This window comes from Mastigoproctus giganteus, chromosome 12 (assembly GCF_048544385.1).
Source record: "Mastigoproctus giganteus isolate SK-2022 chromosome 12, ASM4854438v1, whole genome shotgun sequence".
Lineage (NCBI taxonomy): Eukaryota > Metazoa > Arthropoda > Arachnida > Uropygi > Thelyphonidae > Mastigoproctus > Mastigoproctus giganteus.
Genome location: NC_143586.1, coordinates 88673675 through 88693439, shown reverse-complemented (window position 1 = coordinate 88693439; position 19765 = coordinate 88673675). Strand labels below are relative to the sequence as shown.

General features: G+C 38.0%; 1 protein-coding gene across 1 annotated transcript in view; it reads right to left on the bottom strand.

Moving 5' to 3' along the window:
* Positions 1–19765, bottom strand: part of brun (trafficking protein particle complex subunit brun) — a 379016-nt gene that overhangs the window by 334189 nt on the left and 25062 nt on the right. The window contains exon 3 of the mRNA XM_090385832.1: positions 3830–4018. Within this exon, the coding sequence (XP_090241958.1) occupies positions 3830–4018 (189 nt within the window). The remainder of the gene's footprint in view (positions 1–3829; positions 4019–19765) is intronic.

Here is a 19765-nt window from a genome sequence, read left to right as displayed (position 1 = left end):
TCATTTCTTAATTTGAATTTATGCCCCCTTGTTGTATTTCTTTGGCATCTCGCTGCAAGACATTAATTAGCTTTGCACTACGACATTAACTTTGTCAATGTGGAAGTTGATAGCCTAAATAAGTTTAAGGCTCAGCTGGATATTCTTTCGAACAAACAGAGGGGTGAAGTGGAAGTGGTTATTTTTTATTTATTTATTTATTTTTTTTTTTTTTTTTGGCTGATGCTGCATAAGCTTGCTTTCTTGCATCAAATGCCTCTACTAATGCTAATGCTACACAAGTACTATGGAACAACTACACAGAACAGAGAACTGCACTATTTTCCTGCATTTATATTTATCAGTGCAAACTAACAGCATACCTACTAGCCATCTATTAACAAAAATAAGCAGAAATTTACAAAATAAAAAATAAAAATTTAACACACTTTTATTATTTTTTTGTGAAAATAAAAATATAGAGAAAAACTTGTCATGAACTAAATTATTAGGTGAGAAAGAGAAGGGTCAAAAGAAGTAAAAAAGATTGATTCTCTCTCATAAATCCTGACAGTTGGCAGCTATGGGCAAAAACAGATATTCTTATCAAGAGACTGACCTTTCTTTAATTTACTGTTTGGAAACCAGGCATGTATGAGGTGACCGGATCAAGGCTTTAAAAGGGCTGAGTGAACTAAATGCTGAGAGCAGCTTTACAATTAGCCATTTGGGATCAGAGACAGAGAACGGATACGGGTAGAATAAATGTCTGAAAGCTTTCCTTTAATGTTATGTATATAATATACATGTTATAAATTCAGAAACCAATGAAAAAATACACAATTTTACACATGTAATTTTTGATAAATTAATTTTAGTTTATTGTAATTCAAGAGGTACCGTATTTCCCCATGTATAAGACGCACCTTAATTTTGGGGCCCGAAATTTGAAAAAAAATGTATTACATAAAGTTATTGAACTCAAGTTTTATTCATCATAAAATTTATACAACTCATCACTGTCAAAACTCCCATCCATTAGCTTGTCCTCATCTGTGTCTGATGACGAATCACTGTCTTCATATATTGCCTCATCCTCAGTTCCATCTATGGCATTTGAAATGCCACACTTCTTAAATGACTTGACAACGATCTTAATCTTGATATTATCCCAGGATCTTTTCACCCAGGTACAAACTTCTCCTAAAGTTGGTTTCTTCACTCTTCCTGCTGGTGTCAAATTGTCCTCAGAAGACTTCATCCATTGGTTCCCCATTCGTCTCTCATATCAGCTTTGAAGGGTTTGTTAATGCTGACATCAAGTGGTTGGAGCTGGGATGTCAAGGTATGACGGCAAGTTTTGTTTTTTGCTCTGCAGCAATCTTCTTTGTATTTTTTGTTATGTGTGCCCTGAACTGATCAAGCACCAATAGGGCAGGTTTGTGTAAGAGCCCACCTGGTCTCCTGCTCCAAACTTTCTCAAACCAGATCTTCATCCCAGCCTGATCCATCCAACCTTTGTCATGAACGAGGAATGTCTTCTTTTGGCATTGTTTTGCGTTTGAAAATCAGCATAGGAGGCAGCTTGGTTCCTTCGGCACAACAAGCTAGAACAACTGTATAATGGCTCTTTTCATGTCCACTTGTCTTCACAGTTAGTTTTCACTCCCTTTTTATCAACAGTTCTCTTACTTGGGACATCAAATTGAAGCGGGACTTTGTCCATATTTGCAATCTGTCCCAACTCAAACTGATGTGTCTTCCGACATTGAATGACAAAATGATGAAATTCAAGGAACTTCTGCTCATAGCTTTCAGGCATCTTTTGGGCAAGTCTGGTGCGTGTACGCATGTTTAGTCCATTCCGTTTCATGAACCTGAAGCACCAATTGTGTCCTCCTTTGAAATCCGTAACTTCTTTTTCATCAACAATTCTTCTTGCCTCCTGTTGAACCATCTTTGTGGACACAAGAATTCCAATTGCCCTTTGCTCCTCAATCCATATCTTCAATTCCCTCTCTAAATCAGGCCATTTTGCTGACTTGCCTCTCATGGCCTTCTTCTGCCGTGGCGTTTTCAGTAGGGTTTCTTCTTCCCGTAGCCAGTCTCAGATTGTTTTCTCAGTTGCAGGAGGACAAAACTTACGTTCAGCAGCACGATTTCCATTCACTTTTGCAAACTGGATCACTTTTAACTTGAATTCAGCACTGTACAAAAATCTTTTCTGAGCCATTTCTGGGCAGAACGTGGCAAAACGTAACTTAATATACCGGTAACAAGTGTGAAACAATGAGCGCAAAGACAACAAGCGTGAAAAAGCGAGAAATGCAAGTAAAAAAAATCTACAACCACTGTATAAGACGCACCCAGTTTTTAGATCCCAAATTTTCCGAAAAAAGGTGCATCTTATACACGGAGAAATACAGTATTTAACTAAATGAAATATCAACAGACCTATTTTTCAGTTGGTTGACAATTCAAAGGCACCAACAGCTATCTCATTTATTTTTAGGTTTAGAATATTTGTTGTCAGCAACTTTTTTGTCATATTTGGGATGAAATTTTTGAATTTTATCTTAAAATTGGAATAAGTATTGTCACTCAGCTTTTACAATTTCAAATTTTTCCTATTCAACTGCTTTTTTCTCAATAGTAAAGTTGTTAATCTAAAAATAGCATCTGTACTACAGAAACAAATGTAAACTGATTTAGCATTAGCATTAATAGAGGTATATGATGCAAGAAAGCACGCTTATGAAGCATCAGCCAAAAAAAAGAAACAAAAAAAAAAAAAAAAACCCACTCCCATTTCACCCCTCCGTTCGTTCCAAATACCTGTCCACCTCAGCCTTAAATTTATTTAGGCTATCAACTTCCACAACAAAAGACGGAAGTCTGTTCCCCCAATCAACTACCCGCTGGCTAAGGTCAAACTTCCGCACATCTATCCTACAACTGTCTTTCCTCAATTTGAATTTATGCCCTCTCAGGTGATTATTCTGAGCAAGAAGAATTCCATCAGCACTGAGCATGCTCAAACCATTCAAGGTTTTATACACCTCAATCAGATCTCCTCGCAGGTGCCTAGTCTCCAGACACTGTAATTTGCAAAACTTAAGCCTTTCTTTGTAAGAGCAACCCTTTGTTCCATTCACTAATCTTGTTGCCCTTCTCTGTACTCGTTCCAGCAGCTCTATATCCTTCTTGAAATGAGGCCTCCAGCCCTGTATACAGTACTCAAGGTGTGGCCTGACCATTGCCTTATACAAGGGAATAATCACCTCCTTATCCCTGCTAGAAAAATTCCTGTATATCATTGACAAGACACCATGAGCTACTCTTGCGGACCGTCTGCACTGCTCAGAAAACTTCGTATCTGCCTGCACAATTACCCCCAGGTCCTTTTCATTCTCTGACACTGTCAGTGTAGTACCACACAGTTTATACGTTACTCTGGGGTTACTGCTTCCTATATGTAGTACTTGACATTTGTCAACGTTAAACTTCATTTGCCACCTCTCAGCCCATCTGCTCAACTTTTCAACATTTCAGAAATGCAAAGATGACATTTTTATAAAAAATCAAAGATGGGGAACAACTTTCCCATTGAGAAAAGGCATCTGATTAAGCAAAATTTTAATTTAGAAATAATAAAATCTAAATGGTAATACTAAGCCTGACTCAAAAATTTAATTTCAGACCATATATGACAAAAAAGGTCCAAATGAAAAAATCAGTATAAACCTAAAAACAAGAAAGACATATCCTAATGCATTTTAATTGAAACATCCTATACAATGCAAAATCAATTTATAATACTAACTTTCAGCAACAGATTGGTTTTACTTACCAATGCACAATAAACCTAATACTTTACGATGGGCTTGAAAATCTCCCCACTCATTATTCTCTGTACTATATAACTTTCTATATCTCAACCAAATTCCACGCTGATGACCAGTATCTTGAATTTTAACATGCTGAACACGTGATATTCGTTCAAATATTTTATTAAATGTTTTCTGATTAATTTGTGGGCCTGTTAAAAAAAAAAATATATATGCATATAACAGTTCCTATATATTTCAAAATAAATGTTGAAAGGAAAAAAGAAAACCATTACTTCTAAAGAAATATAAAAAAACCAGTAATTCTTAAATAAAATGTTTCAATAATGGATAGTAAATAATTTTAACAAGTCAACCGTCATGAAGCAACTTTAATGTCACTTTTTTTTTTAAGCATTAGAACCCATGACACAATATTAATGTCACACACTTTCTGTTCAAGAAGCACGACTTGATGTAGCCTCTTTTATGTAAAATGAATCTAATTGCCTTGTCAGCAGATCTAAATACAATTTTTATTTAGTTTTTTTTTTTTTTTTTTTGGTTAGATCACGTTATACTGATCACGGTATGATTATTTAAAAAAAAAAAAAAGTGACTCCTAGGTATCTTTTTTTTTTAACGTTATGACAATTACTACATTAAGAGTTATAGTAACATTTCTCAGAAGTAAAGTTCTATTTAAACTGTTGGGTCAGTTTTGTAATATTGTAGTACTATGAGATAGCCACAGAAGATACCAAGGTCACTTCACAGATTTCATGATTTCAAATATCTAATTCTTAAAAGAAAATGGGAAGACTAATATTTCATATTATATTATTATTATTTCTCTTATATTATTTCTCCCTGATTGTGGGTTCCACCTCGTGATGGGTATTGCTACCAAGAACAACAGGATGGTTGTTGTTATGTCTGGTGTTACTGTTGGTCAAGGAACTCTGACTATCCTACAGGTGTTCAGGATTGCAACTTTCTGGAGTTCCATGTAGGTGTTCGCTAGGAGACCTATTGCTGCTAGGCTGTTATGTAGGGTCTGTGGCACCATATCTGTGGTTGACACGATGATCGGGATGTCATTACTTGTTGCATAGGCCACACCTCTTTGATCTCCTGTCTTAGGTTCGTATACTTCCTGATTTTTTCCCCATAGGTTTTCTGCAGGTTGCTAGTGTTGGGTACTGCTATGTCAATCAGATAGGCAGCCTTTTCCATCTTGTCCACAAGGGTTATGTCCGGTCTGTTGTGCCATTGTCCTATCCGTTATTATGGTGCGGTCCCAGTGCAGCTTGTGAATTAGGGTCTCTAGTACTACCTGGGGTTCGTACTTTTAGTACGGTACACTTTCTTCGATCAACTGGTATTTCCTTGCTAGCTTCTGGCTATCTGGTCATGTCTATGGGTGATCACTTTGCATCACACAGTGATGTGTTGGATCATTTCTGAGGCCAGGTGGCATCATTGACATGTGTCATCGGACACTCCGGGCGCCTCGGCAATGTATTTTCTATAGTTTCTGGTGTTGATTACCTGGTCTTGGATGACGAGCATGAATCCTTCAGTCTCGGGGAAGAGTATCCCGCTCGTGAGCCATGCATTGGAAGCAATTTTATCTATGTGATCTTGGTGGAGATCATTGTAGTGTCTGCCATGGAGTGTCTTCTCTGCCCATCTATCTAGATTCGTTTGTATACCCCACTCAACCTCCTTGCGTAGGTTGAGTGGGGTATACTGCTTGTCTGTCTTCCTTATGGCCTGGTGGAGTGCTGCTGTGTGTGTTTCTGGAAGTAATCTTCAGGTTAGCAACCGCTGTCTTCCGTTGCTCAATGAGGTCTATCAGGCCCCCTTCCTCCTCCTTTCCGGGCAATTGTCAGTTTCTCCATGGCTGATTTCGGGTGGTGTTGGCAGCTCTTGGTCATCATTGTCCTTGTCTTTCTCATGATATCCTCCAGCTCGGTGTTAGTCCAATCTATGACCACGACGGAGTATGTTAGCACTGGGGGTCTGCATAGGTGTTTACAGCTTTAACTGTGTTTCCTCCGTTCAGCTTTGCTTTCAGCAGGCTTCTGAGTCTCTGATGGTATTTTTTGGTCAGATAGGCCTTAATTTCCTTGTGCTGTAACTGCTGAGCCTGCATCATCCCCAAGTATTTGTATGCCTCTTCCTCTGTCATGGCTTCGATCTCTTTACCAGTGTGCAGCTAGTAGTTTCGGATGACTAATTTTCCCTGGTGAAATCCGTGTCTCTTGCATTTGTCTAAACCAAATTCCATCCTAATATCATTGCTGAATTCTTCAGTGATCTGGAGTAGTTGCTGGAGGTGCTTCTCGGTTACCACATAGAGCTTGATATCATTCATGTACATCAGGTGGGTGAGGGTGTATAGGTTCTTCCTTCCTTGTTTGAGGTTATATTTGTACTTGCTACTGTTGAGCATGGTGGATAGCGGGTTAAGTGCTAGACAGAACCACAATGGGCTCAGGGCATCTCCCTGAAAGATTCCTCTCCTGTTTTGGAATTGGCCTGGCTGTGATGTTTTCGACCTTAATGGTGGTACTCCGTTTCGCCATCATTTCTCTTACGAAGTTTGTCACTACTGGATTGACCTTGCAGATCTTCAGGGTCTCTATTATCCAGCTATGAGGTACGGAGTCGAAGGCCTTGTGGTAATCGATGTCAGCTGTGTACATGTTGTGGTGCTTCTTGTAGGCTTCCTCCATTACTGCGGCATCTATGGTTAATTGCTCCTTGCATCCTTTCTACTGTTCGGCCATTATGTTTTGGCTCTCCAAATGGTCTGATATCTTCCTGGTTATGCAGCTGGTCAGGATCTTGTACATTGTTGGGAGGCAGGTGATTGGCCCATATTTTCCCGGTTTCTTGAATCTTCATCTTTAGGCTTCAGATATGTGATTCCTTGAGTGAGAAACTTCGGGATTGTCTCTGGGTGCCTTATCATTCGGGTGAACTGCTCTGCCTTGTGTGTGCAAGTGAGCTTCTTGTACCAGTGGTTGTGGACATTATCTATTCCCGGAGTTCACCAGTTGTGAGAGTTCTTGATTATCTGTTTTACTTCTTCTTCCCAAATCTCCAACTCTCTCATTTCTTGTACATCCTTGTTTTTCTTGCTTTCTAGTTCTATCCAGGTGGCTTGGCTGTTATGTCTTACTTCCCTGCTCCATATGTTTCCCCAGAACTCCTCAATCGTCTTCTGCTTGGGTGATCCGTTCCCTTCTTTCCCATCTTCTCCGAGACTCCCGTAGAAGCCTCTTTGGTCCTCATTGAAGATTTGGTATTATTATTATTATTAACCATATGGTGCAAGGAAACCTGAGGCATATATGTTGCACCAGCCAAAAAAAAAAAATTTCTGAATTACCCTGAGTGAGAATAAACAAGAGTCAGAAGTAGAAGGGAATCACCAAAAAAGAGAAGAATGATGACATCCAGCTCAGGACCCTGGGTGTGCCAAGCCCATACTCACCAGATGTGAGCCCCTGGGGTTACAGGCTTCATCTGATAAAGCTGGTTTGTGTCCTGCTCATGCCAAGATTGTTACTATTGGGAGTGTAACAAAAGGTGTATAGGGTTTTGTTTGATTTTTTTTTTTTTTAAGGCACATAAATGTCAAAGGTTATAATATGCCAGGAAAATTTTAAATTCACGAAAAAATTGAGATTTTGGTAACCTATAAAAAGGTTACCTCGTCAAAATTTGTATATATATAAATAACTAGAAGGATAAAAAAAATATATCTATTTCCTATTTCATATATGACTATACATATTAATAGCACTTAGTTAAATATTGCTGACACATGGTGACACAGATGACTGTCTTATGCAGAGCTGAGCTAGAACTTCCTCTTTGTGATTCCTGCACAGACTAGACTGCCAGTTGCTGTTGTTGTGTGGGTTTGATGGCACATAAGCTGCTTTGGCTATAATGCGCCTATTCATTTATTGTATAAATAGATGAGAAATCCTCATAATGTCAGAAAAGACTGAGATCAGAAACAACTAAAAATCCCAATTTGCTTCAGAAAGTTGAAAAATTTAGGAATATTTGCATTTTCACCAATGACATTCTCTAGAGTTATTGGTTTTCAAAGGTTAACCAATGATAGCGGGGTTGACTTTCTGTCTTGTTTATAGTATGGGCATTCAATGAGATTGTGTTTAACAGTCAGATTTATTGAACAATGTGGACACTGTGGGATCATCTCCTGCGAGTAAATGAAGGTGGGTCAAATGGGTATGACCTATTCTTGCTCTTGAAAGGACTACTTCTCGACTTGAGGTATGGACACTGGAACGCCAAATTTTAGGATCCTGTTTCATTTGAAAGAGTTTATTATTTGTTTGAGAGTGCCAGAGTGCCGTCTATTCTGTTAAGCATGTAAGCATAAATGATTTGTGGATAGTCTAATGCTGGAATGGGGATATTGGTTAAATCTAAAGTAGTTGGATTTTTTGCAGCTTTATCGGCCAGTTACCAAAAATCCTGGAATGTGACAGAACCCAACACAAAGTAACCAGTTGGTGGAGTTTCTCAATTTGCAATAATAAACTTCTTATTTCATCTAGAACAGAGTGAACTTTATCTGAGGAGTTAAATAATGCCATGATTGAGCTGGGGGAATCAGTGTAAATAACAAATTTTAATGAACAGTCAGAACCAAGATTTTCTAAAGTTAGTTTAACTGCATGTAATTCTGTTGAGAAGATACTGAATTCAGGTGGAAGGGATGCTGAACTAGTGGTATTTATAAACACTGCAGCTGCTCCACTGTTTCAGTTAGATTTAGAGCCTGTATCTGTATAAATTGGGGGAAAATCAATATATCTATTAGTGTGCACTGCATGTTGTCTGACATTTTATGCTTGTAGAATATTCTTTCCCCATTGGCAGAGGTAAGTGTCACAAGTCGGTAGAGGAGCAGGAGTTGAACGGAAACATTCCAAACCTGCATCAGTTCAAGAAGGCAAACACCAGATGGTTTTACTATGCTAGATTTATTTCTGTAGAGGTTTTCTAGTGGGGTATTGAATAGGTATGACCGAATGGAATGCGAAACACAACTTTGTATTTTGACAGCATACTTCACCAACAATGTTTTCCTACATAATGTTGTGGCAGCCTGTGAGCATCAATATAGAGGCTGTGAGCTGGCGATGTTCTGAATGCACCAAGTGCAATCCTCAAATTGCACTTGGTGCATTCAGGTTGAACTGGATCAAGCCAGCACAGTGCACTTGCTCTGGCAGTATCATAGATAGGAGCAACATAATCAAGGCGGGATCCGATTAATATAACTGTCCTATATAACTGAAGCAGGGAAGTGCGATCAGCACCCCATGTTAGGGAGGATAAAGTTCTGAGCATATTTAACTTTTTTATACAGGAAGTATGTAAATTTTTAATATAGTAACCTTAATATGGTCTAAGAAATTTAATTTTTTGTCATGAATTAATCCTAAAAATCTAATGTTAGTAGTGGCTGGGATGGAAACTTGAAGTTCAAGATCCGGATTAAGTTTTCATTGTCTACAAACATGAATTGCAACTGTTTTCTGCTGAGAGAGTCAATAGCCGTTAAGGCTGGCCCATTGTTGTATTTTATTAAGTGATATCTGAAGCTGTTGTTCAATAGATCAAATGTTCTGGGAATGGCAGGAGTTGGAAAGGTCATCTGCACAAAGGTAAGTCTCAACTGTGTTTGGATGCTGTTTAGTGATAGAGTCTATTCTAAGAGTAAAAAGAGTGGCACTCAGTACTGATCCCTGGGAACACCTTCTTCCCGAATGAAAGTTGCAGAGAGGGCATGTTGATATCGCACTTGGAACGATCTAGAATGTAGAAAATTCTGAACAAATTTGGTAAGGTTGCCCAGTAGACTGAGAGAGTAAAGATCACTAAGTATGCCATGCCGCCATGTGGTGTCAAATGCCTTCTCTATATCTACTGAAACCATTAATAGATGTTCATGTTTAAGGAAGGCATTCTGAATGAAAAATTCAGCCTTAACCATGAGATCCAAGCATGACCTGTTTTGTTCAAAAGCCATGTTGACTATGGCTCATTAGATGTTCTGACTCAATGATCCAGACAAGTCTACTATGGACAAATTTTTCAAAAATTTTGCTGAGGCAGCTTGAGAGAGATATTGGTCTATAGCTATGGGGATTGGATGGATCTTTTCCAGGCTTTAGGAATGCCAAAACAATAGAATGATGCCAAGAAGCTGTATAAACATTTTCTAAAAAAAAATACGGTTGTAAATGAGCAGAAGGAGGCACAAAGCTTTGTCATAAAGATGTTGCAGCATGACGTAATAGATCCCATCTGGTCCAGCAGCACCACTGTAGGCTGTTCTAATGGCATGCAAAAGTTCAGAATATTGCAGAGGTTTGTTATAGGGTAGAATGAGGGTAGTTTGGATGTTAATAGAATGCTGCTCTGTACGGTTTTTAATTCGCTGGAAAGATGTGGTATAAACTGATGCTGCTGAGATTTCAGCAAAAGTATTGCCCAAAGCATTAGCTATATCCAAGGGACTAGATAGATCTTGCCATTCCAGGAGAGGATTGGAGAAGGATGGTAGGAAACTTACCAGAAAGCTGTCTAATTTTTTTCAAAATTATTTTGCTGTCATTGTTTCTGTTGAGGCTGAATGCAAAATGGGTCCAGGATTCTTTCTTGGCTTACTTTTGTATGAAATGACTTCTTATAATTTATCAGATTGATGGTGGTTGGATATTGTCGAAACAAATTCCAGGCTTTATTTTTACCTTTTATGCTTTTGTTCATTCCTCATTCCACCAATAATTATAATGCTTTCGGACTGAGGGATTTGATGGTGGTATTGTGTCTTTCGCCACATTTAGGAGATGAGACATGATATAACCTGTCACATCATCAATAGGCTGGAGATGGATTACTGCCAGTTGCGGATAATCTGTAACTGGCAGTAATCCATCTGATAGAGCTAGTCTGTGTCCTGCCCATGCCAAGATTGTTGTCATTAGGAGTATAACAAAAGATGTATAGGGTTTTTTTTTTTTTTTTTTATGGTGCAAAAACGCAGGGCCGCCGCAAGTGGGTAGGCGATTTAAGCGTTGCTTACAGGCAGCAGGTTCAAGAGGGTGCGGAAATTTTTTCAATATTTTTTTCTGATTGGTTAATGCTTATCAGTATTCAATATTTAGGGTGGCAAATTTTATTTTGCTTACTGGCAGCACATGGGAACACAGTGCTACTGAAAAACATCAAAGGTTATAATATGATAGGGAAATTTTAAATTTACGAAAAAATTGAGATTTTGATAATATATAAAAAGGTTACCTCGTAAAAATTTGTATATACACTGATGAGCCAAAACATTATGACCAGCAAGTCGTTATGCAAATCGAAGAAACCTCAGGTGAACTACAGTATGTGCATGAGTCGAGACATGATATAAAAAACAGCTGATAATGAGCTCCATTAATCAGTGTTACTCGACACGGACAGGACCATATTAGTAAAACATCTAACAAAAGTCTTTTCATTGAAAAGTCGTTCTCACATGACTTTTCACAGAAAAGTTTTTGTAAGATATTGAAGTTCAAAGGTCATGCTAGTGTGTGAGTGACCAATGCACAAGTTCAAATGCAGCCTTAAATCAATATCATATTAGAACCTTCCAAAATTTACTCTTTTACAGTCTCTTTGCAGTATTTAGATATTGGAAAAGTAATGCTCTTGGTTAAAAAGCACATAGAATCTAAATCAATGCACATAGATGATGTGGGTGGGCAGTGCAATGTTGAATGAGTTTTGTGTGACAAGCACTAGGAAAACTAAAATGAGCGTAGGAGTCTGCTAAAGGCCAAATGACTCTAAAATGTCTTATAATGGGGAACTTTAACATTCTAGATATTGAAAGGAACTTGAGGGTTGGTCACTCACATATGAAATTTTCTGGATTTATTGGATGACTGTTTTCTACAGCAGCATGTTAGAAAGGCAGCAACACTCTTGATTTGATTATCAGTATGATTATCTTCATACTGATTATCATTATCAGTATGAAGAACCACTAGATGACAGTGATCATAATCTATTCATATGGCATACACTTACAGATAACTATACCCATTTTGATAACAGGAAAGAGCTTCTACAGGGATGGAGTACACTTAAATAGAAAGGGTGCAAAAATATTTGCTGATGCTACTGAGACAGTGTTAGGTGGGAAAACTGCTATCTTGGGGGGAATACATAGAATAAAAGGAACTAACAACATTAAGAGTAAAAAAATTTACAGATTTACTCAACAAGTACAGGTCGATGTTGAAAAAAAGTCGCGAGTTAGGGTTGAATGTGAAAGTATCTGCAATTCTGCCCAGACATAGCAGGGAGTATATGATGAAAGCTTTGTCGTTCAATTCAGCCCTGGAGAGATTGTGCAAGACTCAAGGGGTAGAATTTTTTTCAGCCTGGTCGGTACTTGTTGACAGGAGAGACAGAGATGGTGTATACTTAAATAGAAAGGGTGCAAGAATATTTGCTGATGCTATCGAGGCAGTGTTAGGTGGGTCGGAAAACTGCTGCTTGCTTGGGGGGGATACACAGACTAAAAGGTTAACAGTTGCCGCAGGCATAGGCAAAAGTGATTCTTGCACTGCTTCTATTAGAATGAGCAGCAGTTTGGAAAGTAAAGCAATGGAGATTTCCGGGACTGCTGGGAGTCATGGTGGAACAAATAAATGCATGGTCTGTGATAACTAAGAATATAAAGAGGTGCATGTATACTTGTCGCCAATGTTAGGAATTGCATGTACACCAATGTTAGGAGTATAGTTAGTAAATTTGATGAGCATGAAGTGCTAATCAAGACATCAAACACAGATATTGTTGGAATATCAGAAACGTGGTGTCACACAGACATAAACAGTGCAGAATTGGAATTTGGGGAGTACAATGTGTACAGAAAGGATAGACAGGACAGGAAGGGAGGATGGGTTATGCTGTTAGTTAAGAAACATAAAATCTAAGGAAATGCATCCAATTGAATTGGTGGACAATGCAATGTTAAGTCAGCATGATGTGACATAAGCACTGAGAAAGGGAAAATGAGGGTATGTGTGTGTGTTATAGGCCTAATGAATCTGATGAGTATAATGAGCAATTGTGCAGAGAAATAGAGTAGGCCAGTAAATCAGAATATCTTATAATGTGGGATTTTGACTTTCCAGATATCTGGAACTTGTGTATTGGTCACTCGCACACTAGCAAGACTTTTATCGATTTATTGGATGACTGTTTTCTACAGCAACGTGTTCGAGAGGCAACCAGAGGGAATAATACTCTTGATCTGATTATCAGCACTGATTATTCGTGCATGAAGAATTTGCACATAAAGAAACCACTGGGTGACAGTGATCACAGTGTACTGATGTGGGATTTACTTAAAGATGTAACTCCATCAAGGGCAAAGGGAAAGGCTTTTGCTTTTGTAAAGGTGACTACAGTGGTCTCAGACAGTTTTTAAATTCTATACAGTGGGACCAACTTATGATGTTATCAATGGTGAATTCTAAATGAGAAACGTTCAGGGACTTAATCATGGAGGCTAAAATGCATGCGATGCATATAAATTATCAGGTGACATAGAAGCCTATGGCAGATATAAGCTAGTCTGCAATCAAATCACAAAGGAGGCAGTTAAAGGCAAATTACAAGAAATCTTGGGCAAAGGATGCAAAAAAAAAAAAAAAAACAACAATAAAGACTTCATTACTTTTGTAAATTCTAGAAGGAAATCTGTGTCCACTTAACACACATGGTTTGACTATTGATGATCATGCTCAGATAGCTGATAAATTGAATGAGTATTTTGCATCTACATTCACACATGAGGAGTTATTCAAGGAGGAGAATGCCAAAAGTTTATCAAACTCTAACAGGGAGCTAAGTGATTTTGTAATAACTGAGAGGAGAAATTGCTGAAGTTAAACATAAGGCCTTGGGGTGGATGGGATCTATCCAGTTATATTAAAGAAGGGAGCAAAGGAAGTAAGCAAACCGTTAGCCATAATTATGAGAGCTTCCCTGGACTCAGGAGAGGTCCCCATGGACTGGAGGTGTGCAAATGTATCCCCAATTCACAAAGGGGTTCATCAAAAGGTGACAAAAGTAACTACAGACCTGTTTTTTTTTTTTTTTTTTGGTAGTTTTTGGCGCATCGGCTTCTGTGGCCATAATGCACCTCCCAAAGTTTTTGCAGTACTTTGATCCAAGCCCGAGGCGGGATTCGAACCCGCGACCTTTGGGTTGCCAGGTAGGCACTTCACCCATCCGGCTAGCCCGGTCGGCTACAGACCTGTTAGTTTAACTTGTATTCCGGGGAAAATAATGGAGTGACTGGTTAAAGATGCACTACAGGATCGTCTAGACAAGTATGCAGTAACAGTTAAGACATAGCATGGGTTTGTTAAAGGGAGGTCTTGTCTGATTAATTTGATTGGATACTATGATGTGGTCACAAAGGAACTGGAAGCAAAAAATAATTTTAATATCAAATACTTCAATTTCAGGAAAGCTTTTGATACCGTTGCAAATGGAAGGCTGCTGTACAAATGGGAGCGGCATGGCATTAAGGGCAAGTTGCTACAATGGATAAAGGGACGGCTGAGTGGGAGACGACAGAGAGTGGTAATCAATGGACACTGCTCTTTGTGAACAAATGTTATTAGTTGAGTTACCCAGGGTTCAGTGCTGGGCCCATTATTGTTTTGTGTATTCATCAATGATATTAATGAAGATATATCAGGCTTAATGTCCAAGTTTGCAGATGATGCAAAGGTTGGTAGGGTTGTTAATGACAGTAAAGTCAGTATGCTACTGCAACTGGATCTAGATAAGTTGGGCAAATGGGCTGAGAAGTGGCAACTAAAGTTTAACATTGACAAATGCAAAGTACTGCACATGCATAGCCGTAACCCAAGAGAAATGTACCAATTGTGTGGTACTACACTCAGGGAAGTTGAAAGGGTAAAAGACCTGGGGGTAATTTGTGCAATGCAGTGCAGATGGGCTGCCAGAGCAGGTCCTGGAGTATTTTCAATGATAAATTGGAATTTTGCTAGCAGGGACGAGGAGGTGATTATCTCGTTGTACAAGGCAATAGTCAGACCACACCTTGAGTACTGTGTACCGGTCTGGAGGATTCATTTTAGGAAGGATGTAGAGTGGCTAGAATGAGTACAAAGAAGGATAACAAGGTCGGTGAGGGGAACAAAGGGGTGCTCTTAAGAAGAAAGCCTTAAGTTCTGCAAAATGCAGTGCCTAGAGACTAGGCACATGCGAGGTGATCTGGTTGAGCTGTATAAGGCCTTGAATGGGTTAAGCAAGCTGAATGCTGATGGGATTCTTCCTTATGAGCAGATTAAGAACCTGAGGGGACATAGATTCAAATTGAGGAAAGACAGTTGTAGAACAGATGTGCGGAAATTTGCCTTTAGCCAGCGAGTAGTTGATTGCTGGAACAGACTTTCATCTCTTGTTGTGGAAGTTGATAGCTTAAATAAATTTAAGGCTGAGCTGGACAGGCATTTGGAGTGAATGCATAGGTGAAATGGGAGGATTTTTTTTTTTTTTTGGCTGATGCTGCATAAGCTTGCTTTCTTGCATCGTATGCCTCAACTAATGATAATGCTTATAACTACTGTGAAGAGGTAGGCAAAGGATTTTGTTTTAGTAAATATGAATACTGTGGGCAGTTTTTAAATTCTTTTCGGTGGGATCAACTTATGTTACCAACTGAAAATTCTATGTGGGAGGCATTCAGGGAAGTGATTATAACAGGTGCTAAGCTTTGATGTCAGATGAACTGATGAAACTAGTGGCAGACAAGAAAAATATATAGGATGATTATAAATTAGCAGGAAGCATAGAATCCAACATTAAGTACAAACTAGTCTGCAATTAGTGACCTAATGGCAGACTAGTGTGCAAGTTAAGGCAGATTATGAGAAGTCCTTAGCTAAGAATACAAAGAAGAGTAGCATAGAATTCTTTACTTAAAACACTAAAAAGAAAGGGATGAACAACACAGGCCCACTAGATATCAATGGTATAACTACTGATGATCCTGCTCAGGTGTTTGACAAACTAAAAAAATATTTTGCATGTACTATGTTCATATACAAAGAAGTTTTATGGATGGGAAAACAAGAAGTACATCAAGTTATAATGGCAGCTAAATGATTTTGTTATAACTGAAAAGACAGTGGAAGAGAAACTGCTGAAGCTAAAATTAAATAAGGCAACTGGGGTTAATAGAAGCTATCTAGTTATATTAAAGAAGAAGAAGCAAAAAAGGTAAGCAAATCCTTGGCATTAATTACAAGAGCATTCTTGGATTTTGATTGCTGAAGGTGTGCAAATCTATTTCCTATTCACAAAAGGAGATCAGAACAACATGAACAGTTATAAAATTGTAAGCTTGACTTCTGTTCCAGGGAAAATAATGGAGTCAGTAGTTAAAAAGGTACTGAGGATCATTTTAACAGAAACCATAGCATGGGTTTGTTTATGGGATGAATCCTGTCTGACCAATCTGATTAGCTAGCTACTATGACACAGTAACAAAAGAACTGGATGCAAGCAATAAGAGATCATATACAGTACAGCAACTGGAAAACGAGACTAATGTTATGAGATGAGTGCTGATGTAACCATCTACTAGAAGTAAACATGAAATGAAAGAGCGATTATTCCATGAGCACCACAGTCAAGGTCAGTGAAAATTGCTGCCATTTCAGAACATAGTGTGAGCTGAACTGCATGTCTCTCCTGTGTCTGTTGTGGAGGGACAACATAATAAAGCACAAACAAAGTTTTGTTTGTGCCACAGAAACATTTAAAATGTGAAGCAAGTTTATGGAGAGAATTGTCTCTCTCATGCACATGTGTTCAAGTGGCATAAATGTTTTGCCCTTGAAAGAGAATCACTGAAAGATGATGAACATCCAGGCCCAAAAAAAATAGTTTGAACACTAGAGTTATTTGAAAAGGTGTGGGAAATCATTACCAATGGGTTTGTTTATTGGATGAATACAGAATGAGTACAGAGAAGGGAACATGATTGGTGAGGAACAAAGTGGTGCAGTTAAGAAGAAAGGCTTAAAGTTCTGAAAGTTGCAGCATCTGGAGACTAGGCACCTGTGAGGTAATCTGACCAAGGTGTATAAGGCCTTGAATGGTTTGAGCAAGCTCAATGCTGATGGGATACGTCTGCTTGCTCAGATTAAGAACCTGAGGGTGCATAGGTTCAAATTGAGGAAAGACAGTTGTAGAACAGATATGTGGAAGTTTGCCTTTAGCCAACGGGTAATTGATTGATGGAACAGACTTCCATCTGTCATTGTGGAATTTGATAATTTAAATAAATTTAAGGCTGAACTAGACAAACTTTTGGAGTGACCAAATTGGATGGGTCAAATGGGAAGGGATATATATATTTTTTTTTCTTTTTTGGTTGATGCTGTATAAGCTTGCTTTCTTGCATCATATGCCTCAACTAATGCTAGTGCTAACCATTTGACAAATAACCAGGATTTAAAGAAAATGAAGGTATATGCATCGTTTGTTGCACATTCATTAACAGACAGTCATGACAAGCGTGAGTTTAAAACTGAAGAGAACTCATTGAGGCCACTGAAAGCAAACTAACTTCCTGAATTTGATTGTTACAGGTAACAAGATGAGGCATTTTCAGTACGATCCCACAATGAAGCAAAGTGCATAATGGAAGTTGGCAAACTCTCCCAAATCCAAAAAAGTTGGTCAAGAAAGGTGAAAAATCAAAATCATGCTTATCACTTTCTATGACAGCTAGAGAATCATGCAGAAACAGTTTGTAACCAATGGCTAAAGTATTACTGCTGCCTACTATCTGGACATTTTGAAACATTTGTTGCAGAGAATCTGTCATGTATAGCCTTAGTATGGAGAAGACAGCAGTTGGTTTCTCTTGCACAATGACACACCAAGCCAAAAGGCTCTCACTGTTCAGGAGTTTTTGGCTAGCAAAAAAGTTTGCATACTGTCCCACTTACCATATTCACCAGATTCAACCCAGTGCAACTTCTTTTTGTTCCCGAAGCTCAAGGCACCACTGAAGGGCTGTTATTTTCATGACATTGGCATCATTCAAAGATACATAATGAAAAGTGAAGAGTATACTAGTCAGAGCCTTCTACCAGTCATTCAAGTTGCTTTGCGACTGTTGCATGCAGTGTACGGACAGAGATGAAAGTTACTATGAATAAACCAAGGTTAGTTTGCTTAACGGGACATTGACACAAAATGTCCACAAATTACCACAAAAGACTTTGGTTCTACAAATTGCAGCCCTTGGAAACTAGCAAGGAAAGCTGATTGAAGTGTTTAAGGCTTTAAATGTATTGAGTAAACTTAATGGTTAGCATCAGTAGCAGCAAGCTTATAAAGCATCAGCCAGAAAAAAAAAAAACTTCTCAAATCACCTATCTATCCCCTCCAATATTTTGTCTAGTTCTTCGCTGAATGTATTCAAACTATCCACTTTTACAAAAACAGATGGAAGTTTGTTAAGGCAATCAACCACCTGCTAGGTGAAGGCAAACTTCTGCACATGAGTACAATCATCCTTCCCCAATTTAAACTTATGCCTCCTTGTGTGCATAGTCTGAGTAGAAGGAAAAATGTAGGGTGCAAGAGCACATGTGAACAGGCGAAGTTTTTACGGCTCCAACAAATAGAGAAGTTTTTGTTTTTTTATGGACTTAAATTGGCATATTAATTTATTTTTTAGAGTTGCTTTATATTCCTAGTAACAATATTTTAGTTTAAATGGAATTTAGATAGAGATTTTGTAGGTCATTACTTAGTATCGGTAAGGGTATCAAATCCACATGTGGACAGGTTTTGCAGCTCCCGCGAACGAAGAGTTTTAATTATACTTAGCCGCTTTATTAACTTAATTGTTAGATTAAATTATTTTCTATAAGTAGCTTATAGACCTAGTCAAGCTCCGTGGTTTATTTTGAATTTAGATAGCTCAATTTGGAAAGTAAATAATACCTCGTGTCCATAGATTAACCGTTCGTAACTTGCCGCCATTGTTATAAGATACGTGTGCTAGCGTAAGGTTTAACGGAAAACTAGATAGCATAAGGTTTAACGGCAAACTAGATAGCATAAGGTTTAACGGCAAATTAGATAGCAAGTATAGTAGTATCAATTAATCAGTAAAATTTATTAATCTTATTAAATTTCATTGTAAATAAATGAATATAGCGACCTAGTTATCACAAACGTAACATCATAAATTAATATATATAAGTTGACAGGGGATAAGAAAGTCATATAACGTAACTCAGAGATAATATTCGATACCAAAATACATATATATATATATATATATATATATATCTGATAATTAAAATAAATATGATATTTAAAATAAAAACATCAGCCAGTAGTACGGCAATAATGCAGAGCGAAACGAAACGCAAAATAATATAAAATAAACAAACAGGGAAGGGAAAGTAGAGATAATAGGACAAAAAGGTAGTCGATAATCCCCTGTATAATTTAGTCAATTAAGTCATTAAACCCAATTAATAAAACATGTAAATTTAAAATAATGCCAATTATAAATAATTTAGCGGAACCCCCTCGAAGGTACCAGTTCCAAAAAACGTGAAATCTCACCAAAAAAGGGTTAAAGAAACTACCAAAAAACTAAAATATCAAAATAATAGACTGACCATCATGCCCCATATCGACAATGATAGCTACATAGCCATATTTATTTATTTTTATTACTTTTGCCTAACTTTTACCTCACATAATATAAATTAATGGTAGTAGTGGGTTGATATGCTAAATAAGCAGCGCCTATGCTG